This window comes from Fusarium oxysporum, chromosome VI (assembly GCF_013085055.1).
Source record: "Fusarium oxysporum Fo47 chromosome VI, complete sequence".
Classification (NCBI taxonomy): Eukaryota; Fungi; Ascomycota; class Sordariomycetes; order Hypocreales; family Nectriaceae; genus Fusarium; species Fusarium oxysporum.
Window position 1 is genome coordinate 1,899,450 of NC_072845.1, and position 17,118 is coordinate 1,916,567.

At 49.7% G+C, this 17,118-nt stretch overlaps 5 protein-coding genes across 5 annotated transcripts; 3 read left to right on the forward strand and 2 right to left on the reverse strand.

The window, feature by feature from the left end:
* The first annotated feature begins 2,234 nt into the window (after positions 1-2,234).
* FOBCDRAFT_225801 (uncharacterized protein) lies at positions 2,235-3,084 on the forward strand. The gene has a single exon (XM_059609697.1). It carries the CDS (start codon positions 2,288-2,290, stop codon positions 2,648-2,650), a length of 363 nt encoding a protein of 120 aa, XP_059467366.1. The 5' UTR covers positions 2,235-2,287; the 3' UTR covers positions 2,651-3,084.
* A 132-nt stretch (positions 3,085-3,216) lies between these two features.
* Positions 3,217-5,283, forward strand: FOBCDRAFT_294678 (uncharacterized protein; the record flags this gene model as incomplete). Its single annotated transcript, XM_059611851.1, has 2 exons — positions 3,217-4,548; positions 4,621-5,283. Exons 1-2 carry the CDS (start codon positions 3,331-3,333, stop codon positions 5,281-5,283), a joined length of 1,881 nt encoding a protein of 626 aa, XP_059465137.1. The 5' UTR covers positions 3,217-3,330.
* A 48-nt stretch (positions 5,284-5,331) lies between these two features.
* FOBCDRAFT_41194 (ATPase, V1/A1 complex, subunit E) lies at positions 5,332-6,551 on the reverse strand. Its single transcript, XM_031186676.3, has 3 exons — positions 6,360-6,551; positions 5,771-6,279; positions 5,332-5,714 (listed from the first exon to the last, which is right to left on the reverse strand). The coding sequence occupies exons 1-3, from the start codon at positions 6,387-6,389 to the stop codon at positions 5,564-5,566; spliced, it is 690 nt and encodes a 229-aa protein (XP_031037811.1). The 5' UTR covers positions 6,390-6,551; the 3' UTR covers positions 5,332-5,563.
* A 418-nt stretch (positions 6,552-6,969) lies between these two features.
* FOBCDRAFT_41205 (uncharacterized protein) lies at positions 6,970-9,111 on the forward strand. The gene is made up of 2 exons (XM_031186674.3): positions 6,970-7,358; positions 7,416-9,111. The coding sequence occupies exons 1-2, from the start codon at positions 7,317-7,319 to the stop codon at positions 8,931-8,933; spliced, it is 1,560 nt and encodes a 519-aa protein (XP_031037809.2). The 5' UTR covers positions 6,970-7,316; the 3' UTR covers positions 8,934-9,111.
* Positions 9,112-10,123: 1,012 nt separating this feature from the next.
* Positions 10,124-14,394, reverse strand: FOBCDRAFT_275504 (uncharacterized protein; the record flags this gene model as incomplete). The annotated part of the gene is made up of 2 exons (XM_054705042.1): positions 10,124-12,363; positions 14,334-14,394. 2 exons carry the CDS (start codon positions 14,392-14,394, stop codon positions 10,124-10,126), a joined length of 2,301 nt encoding a protein of 766 aa, XP_054561017.1.
* Between the last annotated feature and the right edge of the window lie 2,724 nt (positions 14,395-17,118).

Below are 17,118 nucleotides of genomic sequence, written 5' to 3' on the forward strand. Positions count from 1 at the left end.
CGTGCATCTTAAAAATCAGATAAGCTTCTATTCGCTGCAGCCATCAAGACTAGCCCCCTAAGGGTCAGATATGGTGGCTATTTGTCGAGACCGTCATCAATGGTTTTTTGAATTCCCCTTGGATCATGTAAGCCGAAAAAGGGCGGGGTTCCTTTGAGTACCACCCTCGATAAATTGTCGAATCTTTTTGATCCTCACCGCGTTGGCGACCCTGGACAATCGACCGTTGCCTGCTGCGGTAGTTCGACGGATGGCGGGTTCGTCTTCTTGATCTCGTACCTGTAAGTAGATAATTGTGAGCGGTGACTGCACAAATCTCCTGACGAGGGGTCAGGGGATGGCTGCACAATACTGTACAAGCATAGTAGCCAGAACAGAAGATAGCAACTTGTCCAGGAACTAGCCATCCAAGCCATCGTAGGTAGCAGTTGCAATGTTTCAAGGCGGGATCCTCCACTCTTTTATTTATCCAACCTTGCGTGATGATCTTAATGGTCGCTTGGCGGCATCAAGATCCGGTTTCGCCTCGTCCTCCTTTATTGATGTACAATACCACGCTGTAACGAAGATCTGAGACCGCTTTGTTCCTTTACGAGGATATTTACCCTCGTTGATTGACTTGTCAAAGTGTGAGAAGGGTTATTCCTGGTAGAGAGACACTTGACAGCCTCATAAACAACCGAGGAACAAGCTTCGACCAGATCTTCACGTCCCTGCCTCATAGAGAGAGGACCAGCAATGTTAAGATATTATGTAGCATGAGCCCCACGTTGCTTCAATGAATGAATATCAGCCCCTCATTAAACAGACTTTGGTCATTCTCTTTTTGTTTATTCTGTTCCGTTTCTTTCCTGGCCCGCGGCGTCCTTTGTTTATTTCCATGCCTACTCTAATACCTACATTTAGTTCTATTATGCCTCTTGGCAGTATCCCGGGGGTTATACGAGCGCCTTCCTCTCTTGGATGGAAATATAACTTGTCATCAACCTCCGCAGGTCCCGTTATGTCCAGATTTTACCTCCGCATTGTCGGGTTCACGGACTTTACTTACGAGCGAGAAAAAGCGCCACGATATTTCTCCGCTGTCATCCAATGGGACTAACTCATAAGCAGAGGCAGACATGACTGATGAATAAAGCAGCATCGGTCGGTCACTTGTAATCAACGGACCGGGCTTACAAACACAGCGGGGTCTACCACTGTCACGGAGCCCATGGAACGAACACATTGCGGTGCTGAGTGCGGCGTTGCCGTGCCTCAAGAAAAGCTATGAACTTGACCTGGGATGCCAAAAAAAAAAAAAAAAAAAAAAAAAAAAAAAAAAAAAAAAAGATTGATCTAAAGGCTAATGGAGTCTACACCAACCTTGCCTAATTTCTTTTGTCACTCAGAACAGAGATCCTAAGTTTTCTTGCCTCCTCTAGGACGTGCTACACAGGTGACGGATTACGGTTCCACTTGGTTAGTAGAGATTCGCCAGTAAATCGACGTTTCATCATTCAGCCTGACTCCAAGCTCAATTTGATCAAGCCCAGGTGTTGGAGATGTGATTTTTCGAGTCTGTGTTATTCCCGTATGAGGATTGACGGGAACACGAAACACACACTCTGTACGAAGCACTTTGTTTCTTACAGTGCTACATTGCACTAACTTAATTGCCCTTATTGCTGCACTGTCCTGTCCGATGAAAAACCATGGATGCTTGGCTTTCTACCATTGCATTGTCCTTGGGTAAGGTACATGCAAGTAACAACAGAAACCCATTGTCCCCTGTCTTAAAGCCTTAGCTCAGCGCCGCTCAGGAACGCGAGTGCCCTTTGCTCCTTGTTTCGTCAACTGGAGAGGACCCTTGTTAGGGGTCTCCTCTCCTGAGCCTACCATCTGCAGGTCCAAATTTCCAGTGACAGGACTCTCCAGGGGTTGCTAAAAAAAAAAATCACGAGTAGAACTAGATCGCCAAGGTCATATCGACTGTTTGAAATCATTTATATACCTCGTGATCGCGGGGGTGAATTTCAAGAATGATGAAATGTCATCGCCTCTGTTAGCTCGTTTTGCTTGTATGACATATAACCATCTGGTCGTAACACCTGAGTCAAGCGTTCAACCTCTAATTCTTAATCTGAAGTGCATTTTTATCGACCCAAGGACTGCCCAGGCTAGAGAGATGGAAGGATCCATATGATCCATCACTTCTGATCCAACCCTTCAGAAGCAAAGAATGGAACGCGCCGAGCTGGGCTGTGCTGCGTCAGCCTCGGATTGGACGCCTGAGACCGGCTCGCAAATGACCCACTGTCGTATTCAGGCGTCATCATCTAACAAGAAGCAGTATAACAATAGCCCTGGACTCCTGTCAGGCTCGGATGCCGAAACCACATCTATCACAGCTTACAGTCAGCTTGAGCGTATTAATCCTACTCCTTCGACAGCTTCATTACACCAACACCGACGTTGCACTAAACCAATGCCGAACGAAATAAGGTGTAAGTCAACCTCTTGGGGTCGCATACCAGACACAAGGTTCCAACCCCCGATTTCAATACTGCACTATGATTTGTGCAGTAATAAGAGACGAAATGCTGGAATGAACGCAAAGGCTCCATTTCCGACGATCGTTCTCCAGCGTTCTCGGCGGTGTTGGCATTAAACGCATAAACCCCTTTTCTCGACCACAGTCTGCATGGACGAAACACCCATGTGTCGTTGATAGATTATGAGGCTTGATCCCGCACACGCCGCGTATCTTGGGGCACGAACCACTGAGCTAAAAACAACAGCATTACGTCTGCATCGTGATAAAGGCCTAGTCAATGCTGTGTGAACTAGAAGACCGATGCCCAAGAGGGGACTCTTCTGGAAACTCTAGTCTAGAGAAAGGGGGCCATAGGCCAAAAACTGTCACCATGCCTTTTAGCCGCCCATTTGGTAGAGCGCCACATCTAGAAATGGTTACATCTGTAGGGCGAGGTCTGTCAGCGGCCAAGATGCAATCTGTAACTGCTTTTAGAAGTCGTTTTAGAGATGGCTCTGGCCTAAGCACTAGACACAGTCGCATGATGATGATGCTATTCATAACTCATCTCAGTCAGCGTGTAAGTCCCCAGGCAGCCACAGCAGCCACACTTAGTCACCAGCCTCACCGTACCTCAAACGCGTCTCAACCTAAAGCCATTAACGCGGTTAGTATGTCGTAGCTGCATCTTGTACTTCCTTCACACACCCTGTACCTGCAGTCATTTTTGCAGGTGAAGGTATCAAAACCAGGAGACTCTCGAAATAACCTGCTGCATTTTTTAAACTAGCGCTGGCTATCGAATCAGATACGCCATGTCTCAAAAGGATAGAAATGGGAATATTATGAGTTTCTTCAAACCCGTCACAAAATCACAAACGCCCAAGGCCTCCAGAATCTCAACACCAAACCCGCCATCATCACTACAGCCACCTTCATCACCCTTGGAACAAAAGTTGGCGACCCCGGTCAAGAAGACAGCACCAATACCCCGAGACTTTGAGATAAAAGATTCAGACGAAGAAGATGATATTGGAGCATCCTCAGACGATTCGCTGGAGGATCTGTTCGCTATCCTCGGACGAGGTCGCCCAGGAAAGGCTACTGGTACACCTCTTCACAATCCCTTTGCGACCCCAAGGGCCAAGAGAACTGCAGTTGAGTTTCCTGCGTCTCCATTGGCGATAATGTCGAAGCACAAATTCGACCTGAAAGCTCTCGCAAAGGACGCTAGACAGGATGATGCAACTCATGCAAGTGCTTTAAAGATCAAGGCCTTTTCAAATGCTGAACAACATGATCAACAAATGACAACAGACGAGATATCGCGGGATGCGATGGAGGGCATTGTCAAGAACAACACCGGTAAAGATGCCCAGAAAGTTATGAGAGCCGTTCAGAGGTCAGCACCGGCACACTCACAGCTTCGATATTGCTTCTTTCGTGAAGGATACACAATACCATCCCCCACAGCTGCCCCCAAAAAGTTTAACAAAGGGCCATGGAGACTGTTGACTCAAGGCGATTACCAGGCACGTGAGCAACATCTCGCCTCGGGACTACCACTTACCCTCTTGCAAATGCAGGGGGGACTCCCGGATGAGCTTTTCGAATGGATACTGAATGAGGTTTGCTCCCAAAAGTCAATCCTTGTCAGACGAGAATACTGCAACTTGCTCAGCTCGTGTCCAGAAGCAGTTGCGCGCATTCTCACGCCGCGTCGTTTGGAGGAGTTGTTTCATCGATTCGGTGCTTCTTCTGAGCTTGAACAACAAGACTCTCAGTTGAATCTCCTGAAACCAAGCGCCGAGCCTTATGAAGGATGCGACTGGTCATCTCTCAGCTCCTTCTTATCGCTCCTCACGGCCATCTCGCCCTACATGTCCCAGGAGTCGGTTGTCTATGCTTCTCGGACGCTCCTACGTATGTCAATGGACAAGTTCTTGATGTATGAGATTAATTTATTGGTCACTTACGAAACTTCCATCCATGCCCTTCTTGAAGCTATTCCTCGGCCTGGCTGGGACACATTTGTGAGTTACACTTAAGGGTGGTACGCGAGATTCTGACTGACATGTATGCAGTGCTCTGAAACCTGTACACAGCTGCACACATTAGTCAAAGAACAATGTGTGAGGACCAATGCTCTTGCGTGCCTGCCTATCAGCAAAGCCAGATCTCACGAGCTTAGACGGCGACTGGCCGTAGTGTTTTTGTTCAATGACCCAAGCTTGGGTCGCTACCATCCCGATGATGTGGTTACTATTCGCAGCGTCATAGCACTCTTGGATCACGAGGACTTTTTCGTCGGGCCCAGGACAGATTTCGCCCTACTCCAAGCCAACATTATCCTTATCAACATCGTCGTGGATGACGGCTCATTTGCACCATCTGATGATCCGGAGAAGGAAAAACAGTTCAATAGCGATGTCGACGAGCTTGCAGTCAGACTGAGGGAAATTTGGCGAAAGATCAACGATACGGGTATGAAACTCGCTCGTACAGAAGCCAAAAGCGTCATAGAATGGGTCCAGCAGCGACTTGCACACTCCGTCCGTACACGCCGAAAGGCGAAGAAAAGCATATTTGACCTGCCAGGTCAGAAAGAGGATCCCTTCCTTCCGAAGCAGCAGAATTACATGAAGAACTTCCTCAAGAAAGCACCACAGAGTGCGCCGGATCAAGTGGCTGAACCATCTCCCACAAAATCAGAGGAAGTCTTCCACGAAGAAGTAGACGCCGATACGATCGTGGTCAAGGTGAAGTAAACTTGAGAGCTACAGGGCTAGGCGGAAAAGATGAAGGCGTACGGCGATTCACTAGGTACTGTTGTATGCCGCGAGTATTTGAACGTGTAATCAATTCTACCGCGGGCCAAGTCCCAAATCAGACAAAAGAGTCAAACACAATACACAGCATCTAAACTACAAGCGCAGACTGATGAACAATGCGGGTCGCGAATGGTTGAAGAGCCTCCCCAGTCGTGCACTCATGGAAACGGTATGTAGAGGCTCCCATATAGAGATATTTATGGTGGCCAAAGGGGGTTTAGTCGAAGAACTTGCGGTTAGGATTCTTGCCGAATAGAGCCTCTCGTACTGCAGGAGCAGCAGACTCTTCCAAGAGTCGCAATCTCGCCTCAAAAGTGTTATCGATGTCAATCTTTCCATTTCCACTGATAACAACCACACCGCCAGCACTAATACTCTGTTAGCTGCCCCCTTCAGGCATCTTCTGGGAAAGGCTTGCACGTACATTCCCTCGGGGAGAGGATCGTCCTCTTGAATCTTTGCCGTAATATCTTTTCCAAGCTCCTTCTTGAACTCCTTGGCAGCCTCCTCGATGGCCTTCTTGACAACATCGTAATCCTTCTTGCGCGCGCGGACCTGGAGCTCAGGCTCGTTCAGAGCGTAGAAACCCTCGAGCAGGAGACCCTTGAGGGCCTTTTGGTACTTGCCCTTATCCTTGGCACCCTCAGCGAGCTTCTTCTGGGCCTCCTCGAATATGTTGTCGAGCAGCTCCTGGCGGGCGCCGAGGACCTTGAGTCGCGTCTTGTTGGCAACGGTTGAGCGGGTGATCTGCTGGGACATGGTGGCCTGCTTGAACTTCTTCTCGTACTGGCTATCGATGGCGTCTGTCTCCTGGCGGACGAGCTTGGACTTCTCGATCTCGAACTCCTCATTGGCCTTGATCTCGATCTCGCGGGCCTTCTCCATGGCCTCTTGCTTGATGAACGCCGTCATCTTGCTGAGCTCATTGTTGACCTATTTGTGGGGAGAACCGCGCGTTAGAATTAGAGGACTGGTGAGATGGACGAGGGATTGCGTCGTTTGGGCATGCGTACCTGCTGGTCGGACAAGGCGTGTTGCGACATGATGGGCAGATTTATATGGATTTGGTAGATTCAAAAGGTGAGAGGATGATAAGGAAAGCCCTGTATAGGGTCAAGGTTGAAGTGGTAAAAGGCTGACGATGGCCTCTCGTTAGTGAAGGTCAAGGTCGGCGATGGACTATGATGGAGTTGGTAGCTGTGTATGTGACGCCAGCCGTTCCAAGACCCAGCCTACCAGCTCCTTAGCTGTATCTTACTGTGCTCCAGCAGGGAACTGACTGGAGCTGGGGGGTTAGGTAGTCAAGCCACAGTTGTTCCCCACTGTTTAGAGTACACTACGTAAGGTAGGTAGCACAGCCATTCAACAAAGAGTCTCGTTCTCACACCTCATCGCAAGATACATGTAGTCCGCGGAAAGATGAGGTGTATTTTGTGGGAAGGGCCTTATTTTAAACGCGTACGGATTTGAGAGTGAATAATTGAAATCAGCTCAAGGTTATCTTGCATGGTTTACATGTGCATTATGTAACTTCACCGCCACAGTGGCTAACTAGTCCCGTGTTAGAGCTGCATGCCTCTCTGCTCTACTGTACTCTACTCACGTCAGGTGTCCCACGCACGACTCAAGCTTGTCCGCCTCCGACTTTCTATTGATTAGTTTCAATTCAAGACATGAATTTATCGCATCAAATTGGGTATTCATATTCATTCTCTATATCCTTTGGTCCTCTCTCGAATAAAGCACCGGCTGGTATACCTCTCCGATCGGCGGCAGCTCAATAGCCTCCCGCGTTACCTACGACTAGCGCTTCAACCAGCCATTCCCCTTGAATCTATCGAAACGAACACACCCTTTACTAGTCCAGTAACACGAAGCGATTCCTGTACCAAATACACTGCCTATGCGACGTCTCAACAATTCGCCTCAACTCTCCCTTGCCAGATGACCTCGGACCTGGCACAGGCGCAATGGGGTTGCTTGGCGGCATCTCTTCTGGAGGGAGCATAGCTGTACGTCGCGTACAGCGCTGTGTGAATGGATAAAAGTGCTAATGTTGGCGACTGTAGCTTGGAATTATTGTTGGACTGCTATCGACCAGTGTTCAGAGCCTAGGTCTGACCTTGCAGCGAAAGTCGCATATACTCGAGGACGAAAAGGGACCTCATGATGTCCGACGGCCACCCTACCGAAGGAGGAGGTGGCAGATTGGCATGGGCATGTTTATTGTAGCAAACTTGCTGGGAAGCAGTATTCAGATCTCGACACTTCCGCTCCCCGTTCTTTCGACTTTGCAGGCTGCTGGCCTCGTATTCAACTCGATATGCGCATCATTGATCCTCAGCGAACCTTTCACAAGATGGTCTTTGTCCGGCACGATTCTCGTCACAACCGGTGCTGTATTGATCGCTATATTCGGAGCCATTCCTTCACCGGCGCATGATTTGAAGGAGCTATTGGAACTCATGGCGAGAAGGCCATACATTGTCTGGATGATACTCCAGGCGCTCTTTGTCCTCACTCTGGCGCTGGCCGTTGATCTAATCAACAGCATGTCGAGCCTATCACACGACGCCCGGTTTCGGCTGGCTCGAGGCATTACTTACGGCGTCATCAGTGGAGATCTCTCTGCTCATGCGCTGTTGTTTGCCAAGTCCTCGGTGGAGCTGGTCATCAAGACCGTTGCTGGACGTAACCAGTTCGTACATTGGCAATCTTGGGCGATTGTCCTAGCTCTCGTCACGCTGGCTCTCTGCCAGCTCTACTACTTACACCGAGGTCTCAAACTTGTTTCAACCTCGGTTCTTTACCCTTTGGTTTTCTGCGTCTACAACATCATTGCCATTCTTGACGGCTTGATATATTTCAACCAGACAAGCCTAATATCGCCTCTAAGAGCATGTCTCATCGCTTTAGGAACTGTCATTCTGCTTTCGGGTGTCCTGGCACTCTCATGGCGATTAAGCGACGAGCAGCATACACCCGGCGTTGGACAGTCATCCCTTGCTCCTGGTCTTGGACTGGTGGAGGACACCGAGGAGGAAGAGTCGCTACTTGGCTCAGATAATGCCGTTGCAGACGAAGACTCAATTCCACATACATATCAAACATTCCCGCCCGCGATTGACGAAACACCACTGGTCCCCTCTCGCAAGAGGACCCCTCGGTGGGCTGAGCGAGCTGAGATTTGGGATGAGTTGGAGGATCGAGATGAGCCCAGTACTCCAGGCAATAGGAGACGGTCTATTACACTGCCACGCCATACAGAGTCCTCACCTCTGCTCCCAACCAAGAGATCTACCACCAGTGGCCCTGTTGGGGATGAATCTGGGCCAAGCACCGAATCTACACCTCGACGACTTACACGACGAAGGCGGAAGAGCACAGGATTTCCAGGTCTCAAGGCCCGTCGATACCAGAGAAACAGGAGCTCCACAGACTCAGGCGCTCTTGGTAACATCCTCTCATTGAGTTGGTTCAGGAGCAGAAGCCGCCAGCCATCACAAGCTAGCACCAGCGATGGCTTTCCTTGGGGTACCACATCTCAGCAGGACGGTGCTGAGACAAGGGGTGACGCAGCTGTATGAATACGAAATATCTCTCTATGTAGCTTTCGGAGTTGTGACGAGTAAGAGAGGCGAACGAATGGCGTTTTCTTGTGTAGAGTTTCTTCTGGGTTTCTTGATTCGTGTCCATGGCAAGGCTCCTGGGTTTCAAACAACCCTTCGCATACCAATGTCCACACACACATATATACGTTTTCAGGCTCGAATGAATAGTATCGACGGCAACGCATTGCCGCTGGAGTATTTGCATTTTCTATTCACACATGCCTTCGAGCGCAGTTGCGGTTGGTCTAGTCACCTGCAATATCAATCCCGAACATACAACATGTTCCTTGAAATTGGTCAAATGTTTACATCGTAAAACGTAGAAATTTTACGTTGACCCTGTAGTCTAGTCCTTATGAATGTGGCCCTGCAACACCGATCCCATCTAGCAATTATTAGTTGGCCAGGATCTCCTGTCATCCATGCGAGTGAGAAAAACAACAGCAATAACTCCAATTTCCATACGCACTCCGTACTCCAAGACCCTCAACTCCACATCTCATCATCTCGTTCTTATTTTAGCAAGGAAACCATACATGCAATAGATATCAACTCCAAACGTCCCCTAGTAGCAAAGCTGTCTCCGGACTGATCAGGTCAGAAGTGAAGCTTTTCGTGATGGAAAGACCATATCCGCAACAACTCTTCGTCGCTATTGATTCAATCGTCCGAAACTTTTCATGATAAGTTCATAATAAAAGAGATAGGTAAGAACACACGAGGCAACTGTTTTGCTGTGTGATCCCGAGTCTGCTTCGATGTGTATAACTGATGTATAGATACGGTTGAACAAAAAGCGGTCAATTCGAACAGGGTCCCAGGCATGGTGTGGATTATTATGGCATAATGAAGACCTTCTCTAAATGCAGACTTGGCCTTGGAAACTCGTTTCGGTCGAATGTACAGATGTCAGAACACGTCCTGGGACCGAATTTCCAGTGCTGTAAAGCGGGAATGGCTGTAATAATGCGACGACGCTCCAACATAGAACTGTAACTGACAACTGATCTGAAAAATTAGGGCTCTCCTTTGCTCTGCCGGAGCATAGTTGTTTTGTACTCGTCCCGGCTTCAAATGAACGTGTCGTTTGGTTGCAATTAAATTACTGTTTGAAAAGAGAGTCGTATACACGCCGGCCATGCGCATCAGCATGAACTCGCAGAGTCCTATACACGGCTCGTACTGGCTCGGCTGCGTTCATCCTCCTCTTCCATGACATCACTCAGCCGGGTAGGATGGTGATGGCGAGGGACTGTCTCCCAGCCAGGAGTCCCATAGCCTTGGCCGGAATAGTCTTGGGGGTCTGAGTATGCGCCAGTCCATTGGCCTCCGCTCCCTCCACTGCCTCCTCCCCCAGTAGAGGTGGAAGGAGAATCTTGTTTACCGCTTGGCGGGTTGGTGGTAGCGGGCGTTGCATACTCTTCTGCTTCAGCATCAGAACCGGAATATGTAGAGGGTGGTCCAGCGAAGGGAATCTTATTTCCTTGGGCATCCAACAGGAAGTTGCCATTTGCATCAATCACGTACTCACCTTCGCTGTAACCACCCTCTGATACTGGTGCTTGAAGGTCACCACCCTGTTGACGATATTCGCCAGCATTTGTTGTTGGAGGCTGAGTCTGGGGAGAGGAAGTCGTCTCAGGCGGGTAGCCAGCTCCATACTCAGTCTGATAAGCCCCTTGAGCTCGGCTGCTTTGATGTCTGCTTGGACCGCCATGTGTCATTGGAACCACTTGCACGCCTCCAACAATAGTAGGCTGTCCTGACTGTAGCGACAGCGTTCTGTCACGTTCCTCCTGCTCACGTCGTCCCAATTCCTCCCATGCACGACGCGCCTCCTCTTTAGAGATGGACAGCTCCTTGCGCATCTCAGCGAGCTGTTTCTGAGCTTTAGAAGTTCCTTGCTCATTCTCGACAGCTTCTCGGATAGCATCTGCTCGGCCTCGACGTTCTTGGTCCAGGGCAGCCTCCAACATGGCATTGACTTCTTGCGCGCGCTCCAATTCAGTTCGAGTTTCGAAGAACCATCGCTGGAACTTTCGCTCCGAACTTGCGCGAAGACGCTGAAGCTCAACAACGGCATGAAATAGATTGGCTCCGGCCGCAGATAGATCTGTCACCTGGCGCGCGAGCTGTTGATTCAAAGGATCCCGATTCAACTCATCCTTGTTTTGTTCAAGCTTGCGAATCCAGTAGCTGGTGAGTCCTTCCCAGTGCGCAGATAGCGTCTCCCATCGCTCAAACGCATGAGGAAAAGAATTTCGGGTCTTTGAGCCACTGGCCCCTCCCTGGTTTCCGCTCTCAGTGCCCTGTGCAGCAAAATTGGGTTGGTTTCCGGGAGTTGGGCCCGTGAAAGTTTGGGGAGGTGGTTGATTGGTAGTGCCAGATCGCCCGGGCCGGCTAGCTGGTACTTGTGATGTAGTATTTGCCCGGGGGCGGGCTGATGTGTTATCAGGGGCGGCTTGCACCTGACGCTGAGGGTTCATGGGTTGACGCGCTTCTGCGTCAGGAACCTGCCCAGCAGCAACGCCAGCAGATCTACGCTGTTCCTCTGCTCTCCGAGCCTGCTCCAAAATGCGCGCCTCCTGCTCAGCTCTCTCGCGCTGTTGCGCCTCTGCCTCGGCGCGTTGTCGCGCTTCCCGAGCTGCGCGCTCCTGCATGATCATCCTTGGGCCTCTGATACCAGAGGGTGAGCCCGTTTGACCAGGAGTTGCGCCAGGGCGGAATGGAGAGGCAGCTGGCTTGCCATTGGATACTGGAGGCATGCCTCCAGAAGCCATAAGATCGGCCATGCTTGCGGATTCCTCTTCGAGATCTGGAGTGAAAGGATTGGGGTTGCGCAGCGCCTCCTCGAGTGCAAAGAGGATGGCGCTGTGGGTATGCTTGGAGATCTTAACCACGGGGTGTGGTTCTGGATAGTTTGCAGGTACGGAAGGAGTCTGTCTCGGAGGGGATTGGGGATGCTCCGAAGACACCTCGTCAGGATCTTCAGTCAGGTCCTGTGAGAGCCGTCGGCGGGGGCGGTGAGTTTGATGCGGCGCTGAACGAACGGGGATGAGTCCCAATACAGTGGGATGGTTCTCCGGTAGGTTGTCAACGGGTGCGAGGGTCGCCTTGGGTTCAAAACCGAGGGAGGCAGCTGCGATATGGACTTTGCGAGGCTCAGGTGCTGGAGTCGGAGGTGCGTCAAATCTTGGGGTTCGACGAAGACTTCGGGGCGTGGAGAGCCGCTCAATGGGATCCGACGTCTGATTAAACAGCTGTCGTGAGCCAAGACTTGGAGTCCTTGAATGCTGGCGTTGCGGGTGCTGGGTAGGGGTCGTGGGCACGTTAGGGTCGTGACGGTCGTAAGAAGCAGATGATGGTCGTATTCTGGTCACGTCTGCGGCGCTGAAAGGGCGAGGAACTGGGTTACGAAAGTTCGACAAGTTGAAGGTTCACCAGCGGGCGCCGGTGGTGTGTTGCGTTACGGTGGATGTTTCGGGAGGGTGGAGTGGGGGAGCTCTTGATGCGTTGTACAAAAGTCGGGTTCTTTTCGAGTTGCGAAACGGGTGAGCAGATCAGAATAGAGAGGCTTCTTCAGACTGAATGACAGTAATGGTCTCGGGAAGGACGACCAGGTCTCAGTCCGGACTGAGTCTACTTGAGACAGAACCGAGAAGTGTAATTGCCCAACTGGAATGTTGAGGCGAGCGAAGTAAAGGTGAGGAGGGTCAAATTGGGTGAGTGTATGTGAGCCCAAGAGGATGGGCACCGGCTGGTGATGTCAAAAAAAAGCTGGTGGCAGGAAACCCAAGCCAGGCCCGAAGCTGGAAAATTGGGGGGGTTGGTGCTAGGAGCTGCAGTGACCGCCCGCCAGACCAAGGTCCAGACAAGCTGAGAGGTCCTTGAGAAACGGGCCACTAGTAAGAGAGAATCTCCAACTGCAAGCACTTCGCACAAAACGCACGCGCACGCGATACGTAAAATAATCAGCGCGAAAATGGTCAGTATTTGACTGAGGTAGCCAATTACTTTATGCGGTGGAATTTATAGAAACAACGCGAGTTTGCGCGCAATCGCATTTGTTCGACGATACCAACGCAAGGAACAAAAAGAGGTTGTTTGGAGGTTTGCGCGCGCGTGGCCGAGCAGCTAATTAGCTGGTCGCTTCGTTTGGTCGAATGTTCTTATTGAGACCGTTTGAAAGGGCTTTTTTCGTCCAGCGAATCTGTTTGCGGCTCGAAAATTAGTAATTGTCGCGCAATGGCTTGAACGTTGTCGCGAAGCCGTCATGCGCAGCTCGGAGCCCGCACAAGCAGTGCTGCAAATGCAGCTAAGGAAATCGAGCGGCTGGGAAGGACGAAGCAAGGGGAGCACAAGAGCAACATACTCCTCTTTACGGGCCAATGGCGTCTTTCCGAGGAGTTTGTTATCCACGCATGAGCTGAGATATCACCATCATGTGCGAAGAATTATTCTTTAGGGGTGATGATAGGAAGAAGAGGTGAGGGTAAAGTGCAAGATGGAAGGGGAAGAAGAAAGGTGCGCGCACTGACGTAGGTAAGGAAGTTGCGCTGTCAAAACTGCGCCAAGGTCTCCTCCCTCAAACCAACTGGCACTGGCAATGGCACTGCCCGCCGCGATTGATGACTCAATAGAATTAGTTGCGCCAGGTTTCCTTGGTTTGGCGAACGAAGAGCGATAAAAGCTTTGCTAATGCAACTAATAATGCCACTCTTCTTAAGGCTTAACCGGGATCGAGGATCATCATATTGTACTAGCATTGGCCGGCGAGAGTTCATCCAGACGGCTACAGATACTACAGATACGTTATTATTTAAAACATCCCTCTTCAAATCGCCATTGGACAAGCAACTCGAGCCGAGTGTCTTTATCTTTCTTTGATTCATGTCTTTGCCTTTGTAAGGTACGGTACGTATGCATTAGACTCTGCACTCTCGAATAAGGCCGGGCACTGCGTCGACCATCAATGATTCTAGGGTAAATCCATCCGATAAAGGCCTAACGAGTAGGACAATGACAGAGAGCTGGAGGTTTGGATATCAGTCAATCACTTGATAATCATATTTTTCCGTTTCTCAGGCATTGTTTCGGTGACTGGCGTTTGACCCGTCTACTCACCCATCCAGTTGACTTTCCATATCGCCTCATCTCATCTCGCCGAGTCCTGGCATCGTTACCACATATTGTTGCATTAGGCAGTGAGGCTTTAACCATCTCTATCGAAACCCGATAAGCTTAGTCGGACCAGGGTTAATCTGACCATCTAACTTGTCACTTTCTCAAAGTATTGCCTTTATTAAGTTCGCCAAACCTCTGTATGGCCGCACGTCTCTAGTACCTAGTATTATCTAAGAGCTTCGGGCTACCGACCGACTCCAGCGTAGGAGGAAGCGCATAGGCCATCGTCCGTTTGACTGACCTGCTTAATCATATTGACCGCCCCTGACATACAGGGTTCGAGGTGGAAGCAGAGCTGCAGCGTACGAGAACTCAATACCAGGGAGCCTTGGGCACAAAACTGACAGGGCGAGGCGGGCTGCACCATTGGCCATTTGACCTCGAGCTAGCTGGAACTTTAGGGCTCATCTTGTTACTGTAAGTGAGAATTGTCATCCGTTAGCGGGAGCCGGATCTTGATCCCGCCCCAGCCCCCCCTGGTTTTGGCCCAAGTTTTCCGCACCGAGCAGCTGGTTTGCTTGGGCGAAATGGGAAGTGGAAAACGGGGCCGAGTGTAACGCTGCGTCATGGCGTTAGGTTAGGGTAAGTTAGGCGGAACAACGGTTGACTGCCACGTTTCCTACAGCTGCATGCCGTAAGTTAATCTGTTTCGAGCCCTTCTCCCGACTTTAGGCTTTAGTGCTGAAAGCCCCAACGTTGAGTGTGTAAACATATGATCTGAAGGTCGGTGAGGCATGAATTGATTCCTCGACAACAGCGCAATCTCATACCGTCACGCTCATGAGGCAGTCTATTCCAGATCTGGTCTGGAGGAGCGGGAGCCACGGCACGCCCCGTTTTATGGGGTATTCAGTCTCCAATCAGAGTCTTGTTCCTCGTTTCCCTAGTTCGGTCTCGAGCTGAAGCTGAAGCGGAGCAGTTGGAGGCCCTGAGTTTTATGGTTGGCATCTGTAATTGAGAAAAAAAGCATCGAAATGTCGCGGTTTGGATCATATTCGAGTCCATATCAGACACTTACGGAGCTATTGTCCCTTCTACATGATGCCTCACCCAACAAAGTACTTGTAGGTATCTCGCAGGTTGTTGGGAGTTATTGGGCTTTTTTTTCTCCTGCATGTTGCATATTCGTGTAACTCCAGAAGTGTCGCCCAAACGTCCACAAAATAACAAAGGTGAATCGAGCTGTTGGTCAGAGGCGCACCGAGTAAGCACTTCCTCCTCCCTCCCTTCAGTTGGCGTTCGGGTTTCTCGAGCGTATGAGACAGCCGGCGAGTGAAACATGAATGATCACATTCGCTGAGCCGAAACTGCTCTTCTGTAGGATAACTGTTGGGCAAAAGGTGCAGCATTGTCTGCGTACTTCGATTATCGAATTGGTCGATGAAAAGGTAAGGTAGGCGGCTTAGTCAATTCGGTAGCCATGTCTCGCCAAGAGTGCGCCTTCGGATGTTTTGTGACATTATCGGTTCGTTGTCGGATACTGTGTTGGAATGAAACGCGAGACGGTGTGGACTGATACCCTAGACTGTAGTTTACGAGTATCCTCCCGTGTGAGAATCGTGAGAGAAGGGCATCATGAATCTCATTAATCTTCATCTCGATCAAGGAGACAATTTCGTTCTGCGAGATATGGAAAGGAGCCACAAGTTTAATGAGCCCACCGGTTTCTTTATAACAAGTTCAAAATCTCGCAGAGCTAAGAGTGTCTTGAGAGATCGAGCGATCGAGAAGAATCCTATGATGGTTGCAACCAGGAACATTGCTTCAGAATTGCATCCCTACCTTCAAAAACCAGTTCCTGAGATATGAGTCTTGCTTCTACAACATATTCACCATCGCGGTCCTCTTACTGGACGCCTCAAAAGTTGATCGAGATTCTTTGGTTGCTTCTCAGACAGAGAGACGGCTCATCTCGAACATTGTCGAGTAACAAGTCGACTATGAGAGAGCCCAAGAAATAGGCTTTTATCTGATGTGATGGGAATAACCTCTGGTTGGCTTGCTATACGAAATGTGTCAGTGAGCTCTCAGCCTTAAGCACCCTCCATCAAGGACCATTCGGGACCGTGATTATCGAATCCGATGTGCGAAGACTGTAAGAAGCCACCGTATACAATTCAGATGCGTATACAGTTCGGATGAGTGATCCTGCAGCCAGAAGAGATCACCACTCGCTGTGCCCCTCTCTAAATCTCTGCTTAGACAGATCTTTCCAATAGCTCAAAAACATGCATCTCATCTGCAGCTAAGATGCGAGATGCAGGCACACTTTGCACTCTGCATTTCAGCTGGCGAACGATCGCAAAATGCTCGATCTGGCACTTTCTCGATCGCAACTATGTGACACATACAAGGCGTGCATGAAAACCACGAGATAACTCTCTTATCAACACCATCACCATTCCTGCCCTTGACGAAACATCAGATTTTAGACGTCATGACCGATAAAGAAGGGCAGAAACACAGTCAGATCGCCGATCTAAGATCGAGAAAAGGCTATGCATGAGCGATTGGGGTGCTATAAGCCCTTGCGGCAGCGAGGCTGGTGGCCTGACACAAGACCATTTTAAGACATGCATCGCGCGAACTGTCCAGAGAAGGGGGTTACAAAAGCTCAGAAACTGTCACTATCGTGTCATGCAGGTTAGTTCTGATGCTTGAGTAAGGGGTTCGACTCAACAACTGCATTTTGAAGAATGAGGCTCATCTTTTGATCCGAAAGGTTTTTCATGCGGGAGAAAGGGTCCAAGGTGACATTGAGGGAGATGTAGTGTGTAGATGAGGGAGTTTGGTTAGTGAAGGGAGAAGAACTTGAACTAGAGATATATACTCGGTAAGTATATTTAAAGGTTATAGAATTGCAGATGCAGGAAAGGAAAGAATGTTGTATATCTGTAGGTTCTACCTATTGTTGAGCTTAACTAGATTTCCACGCTCTAACTGAAATTAAATTGCTTCGGTATTCATCTTTGAGTTT

Coding starts and splice junctions, on each gene's coding strand:
- FOBCDRAFT_41205 (XM_031186674.3), top strand. CDS start 7,317: ATGGGGTTGCTTGGCGGCATCTCTTCTGGAGGGAGCATAGCT. Junction 7,359..7,415: donor CTTCTGGAGGGAGCATAGCT/GTACGTCGCGTA, acceptor TGGCGACTGTAG/CTTGGAATTATTGTTGGACT.
- FOBCDRAFT_41194 (XM_031186676.3), bottom strand. CDS start 6,389: ATGTCGCAACACGCCTTGTCCGACCAGCAG. Junction 6,280..6,359: donor ACGCCTTGTCCGACCAGCAG/GTACGCATGCCC, acceptor CCCCACAAATAG/GTCAACAATGAGCTCAGCAA. Junction 5,715..5,770: donor GATCCTCTCCCCGAGGGAAT/GTACGTGCAAGC, acceptor ACAGAGTATTAG/TGCTGGCGGTGTGGTTGTTA.
- FOBCDRAFT_225801 (XM_059609697.1), top strand. CDS start 2,288: ATGACCCACTGTCGTATTCAGGCGTCATCATCTAACAAGAAGCAGTAT.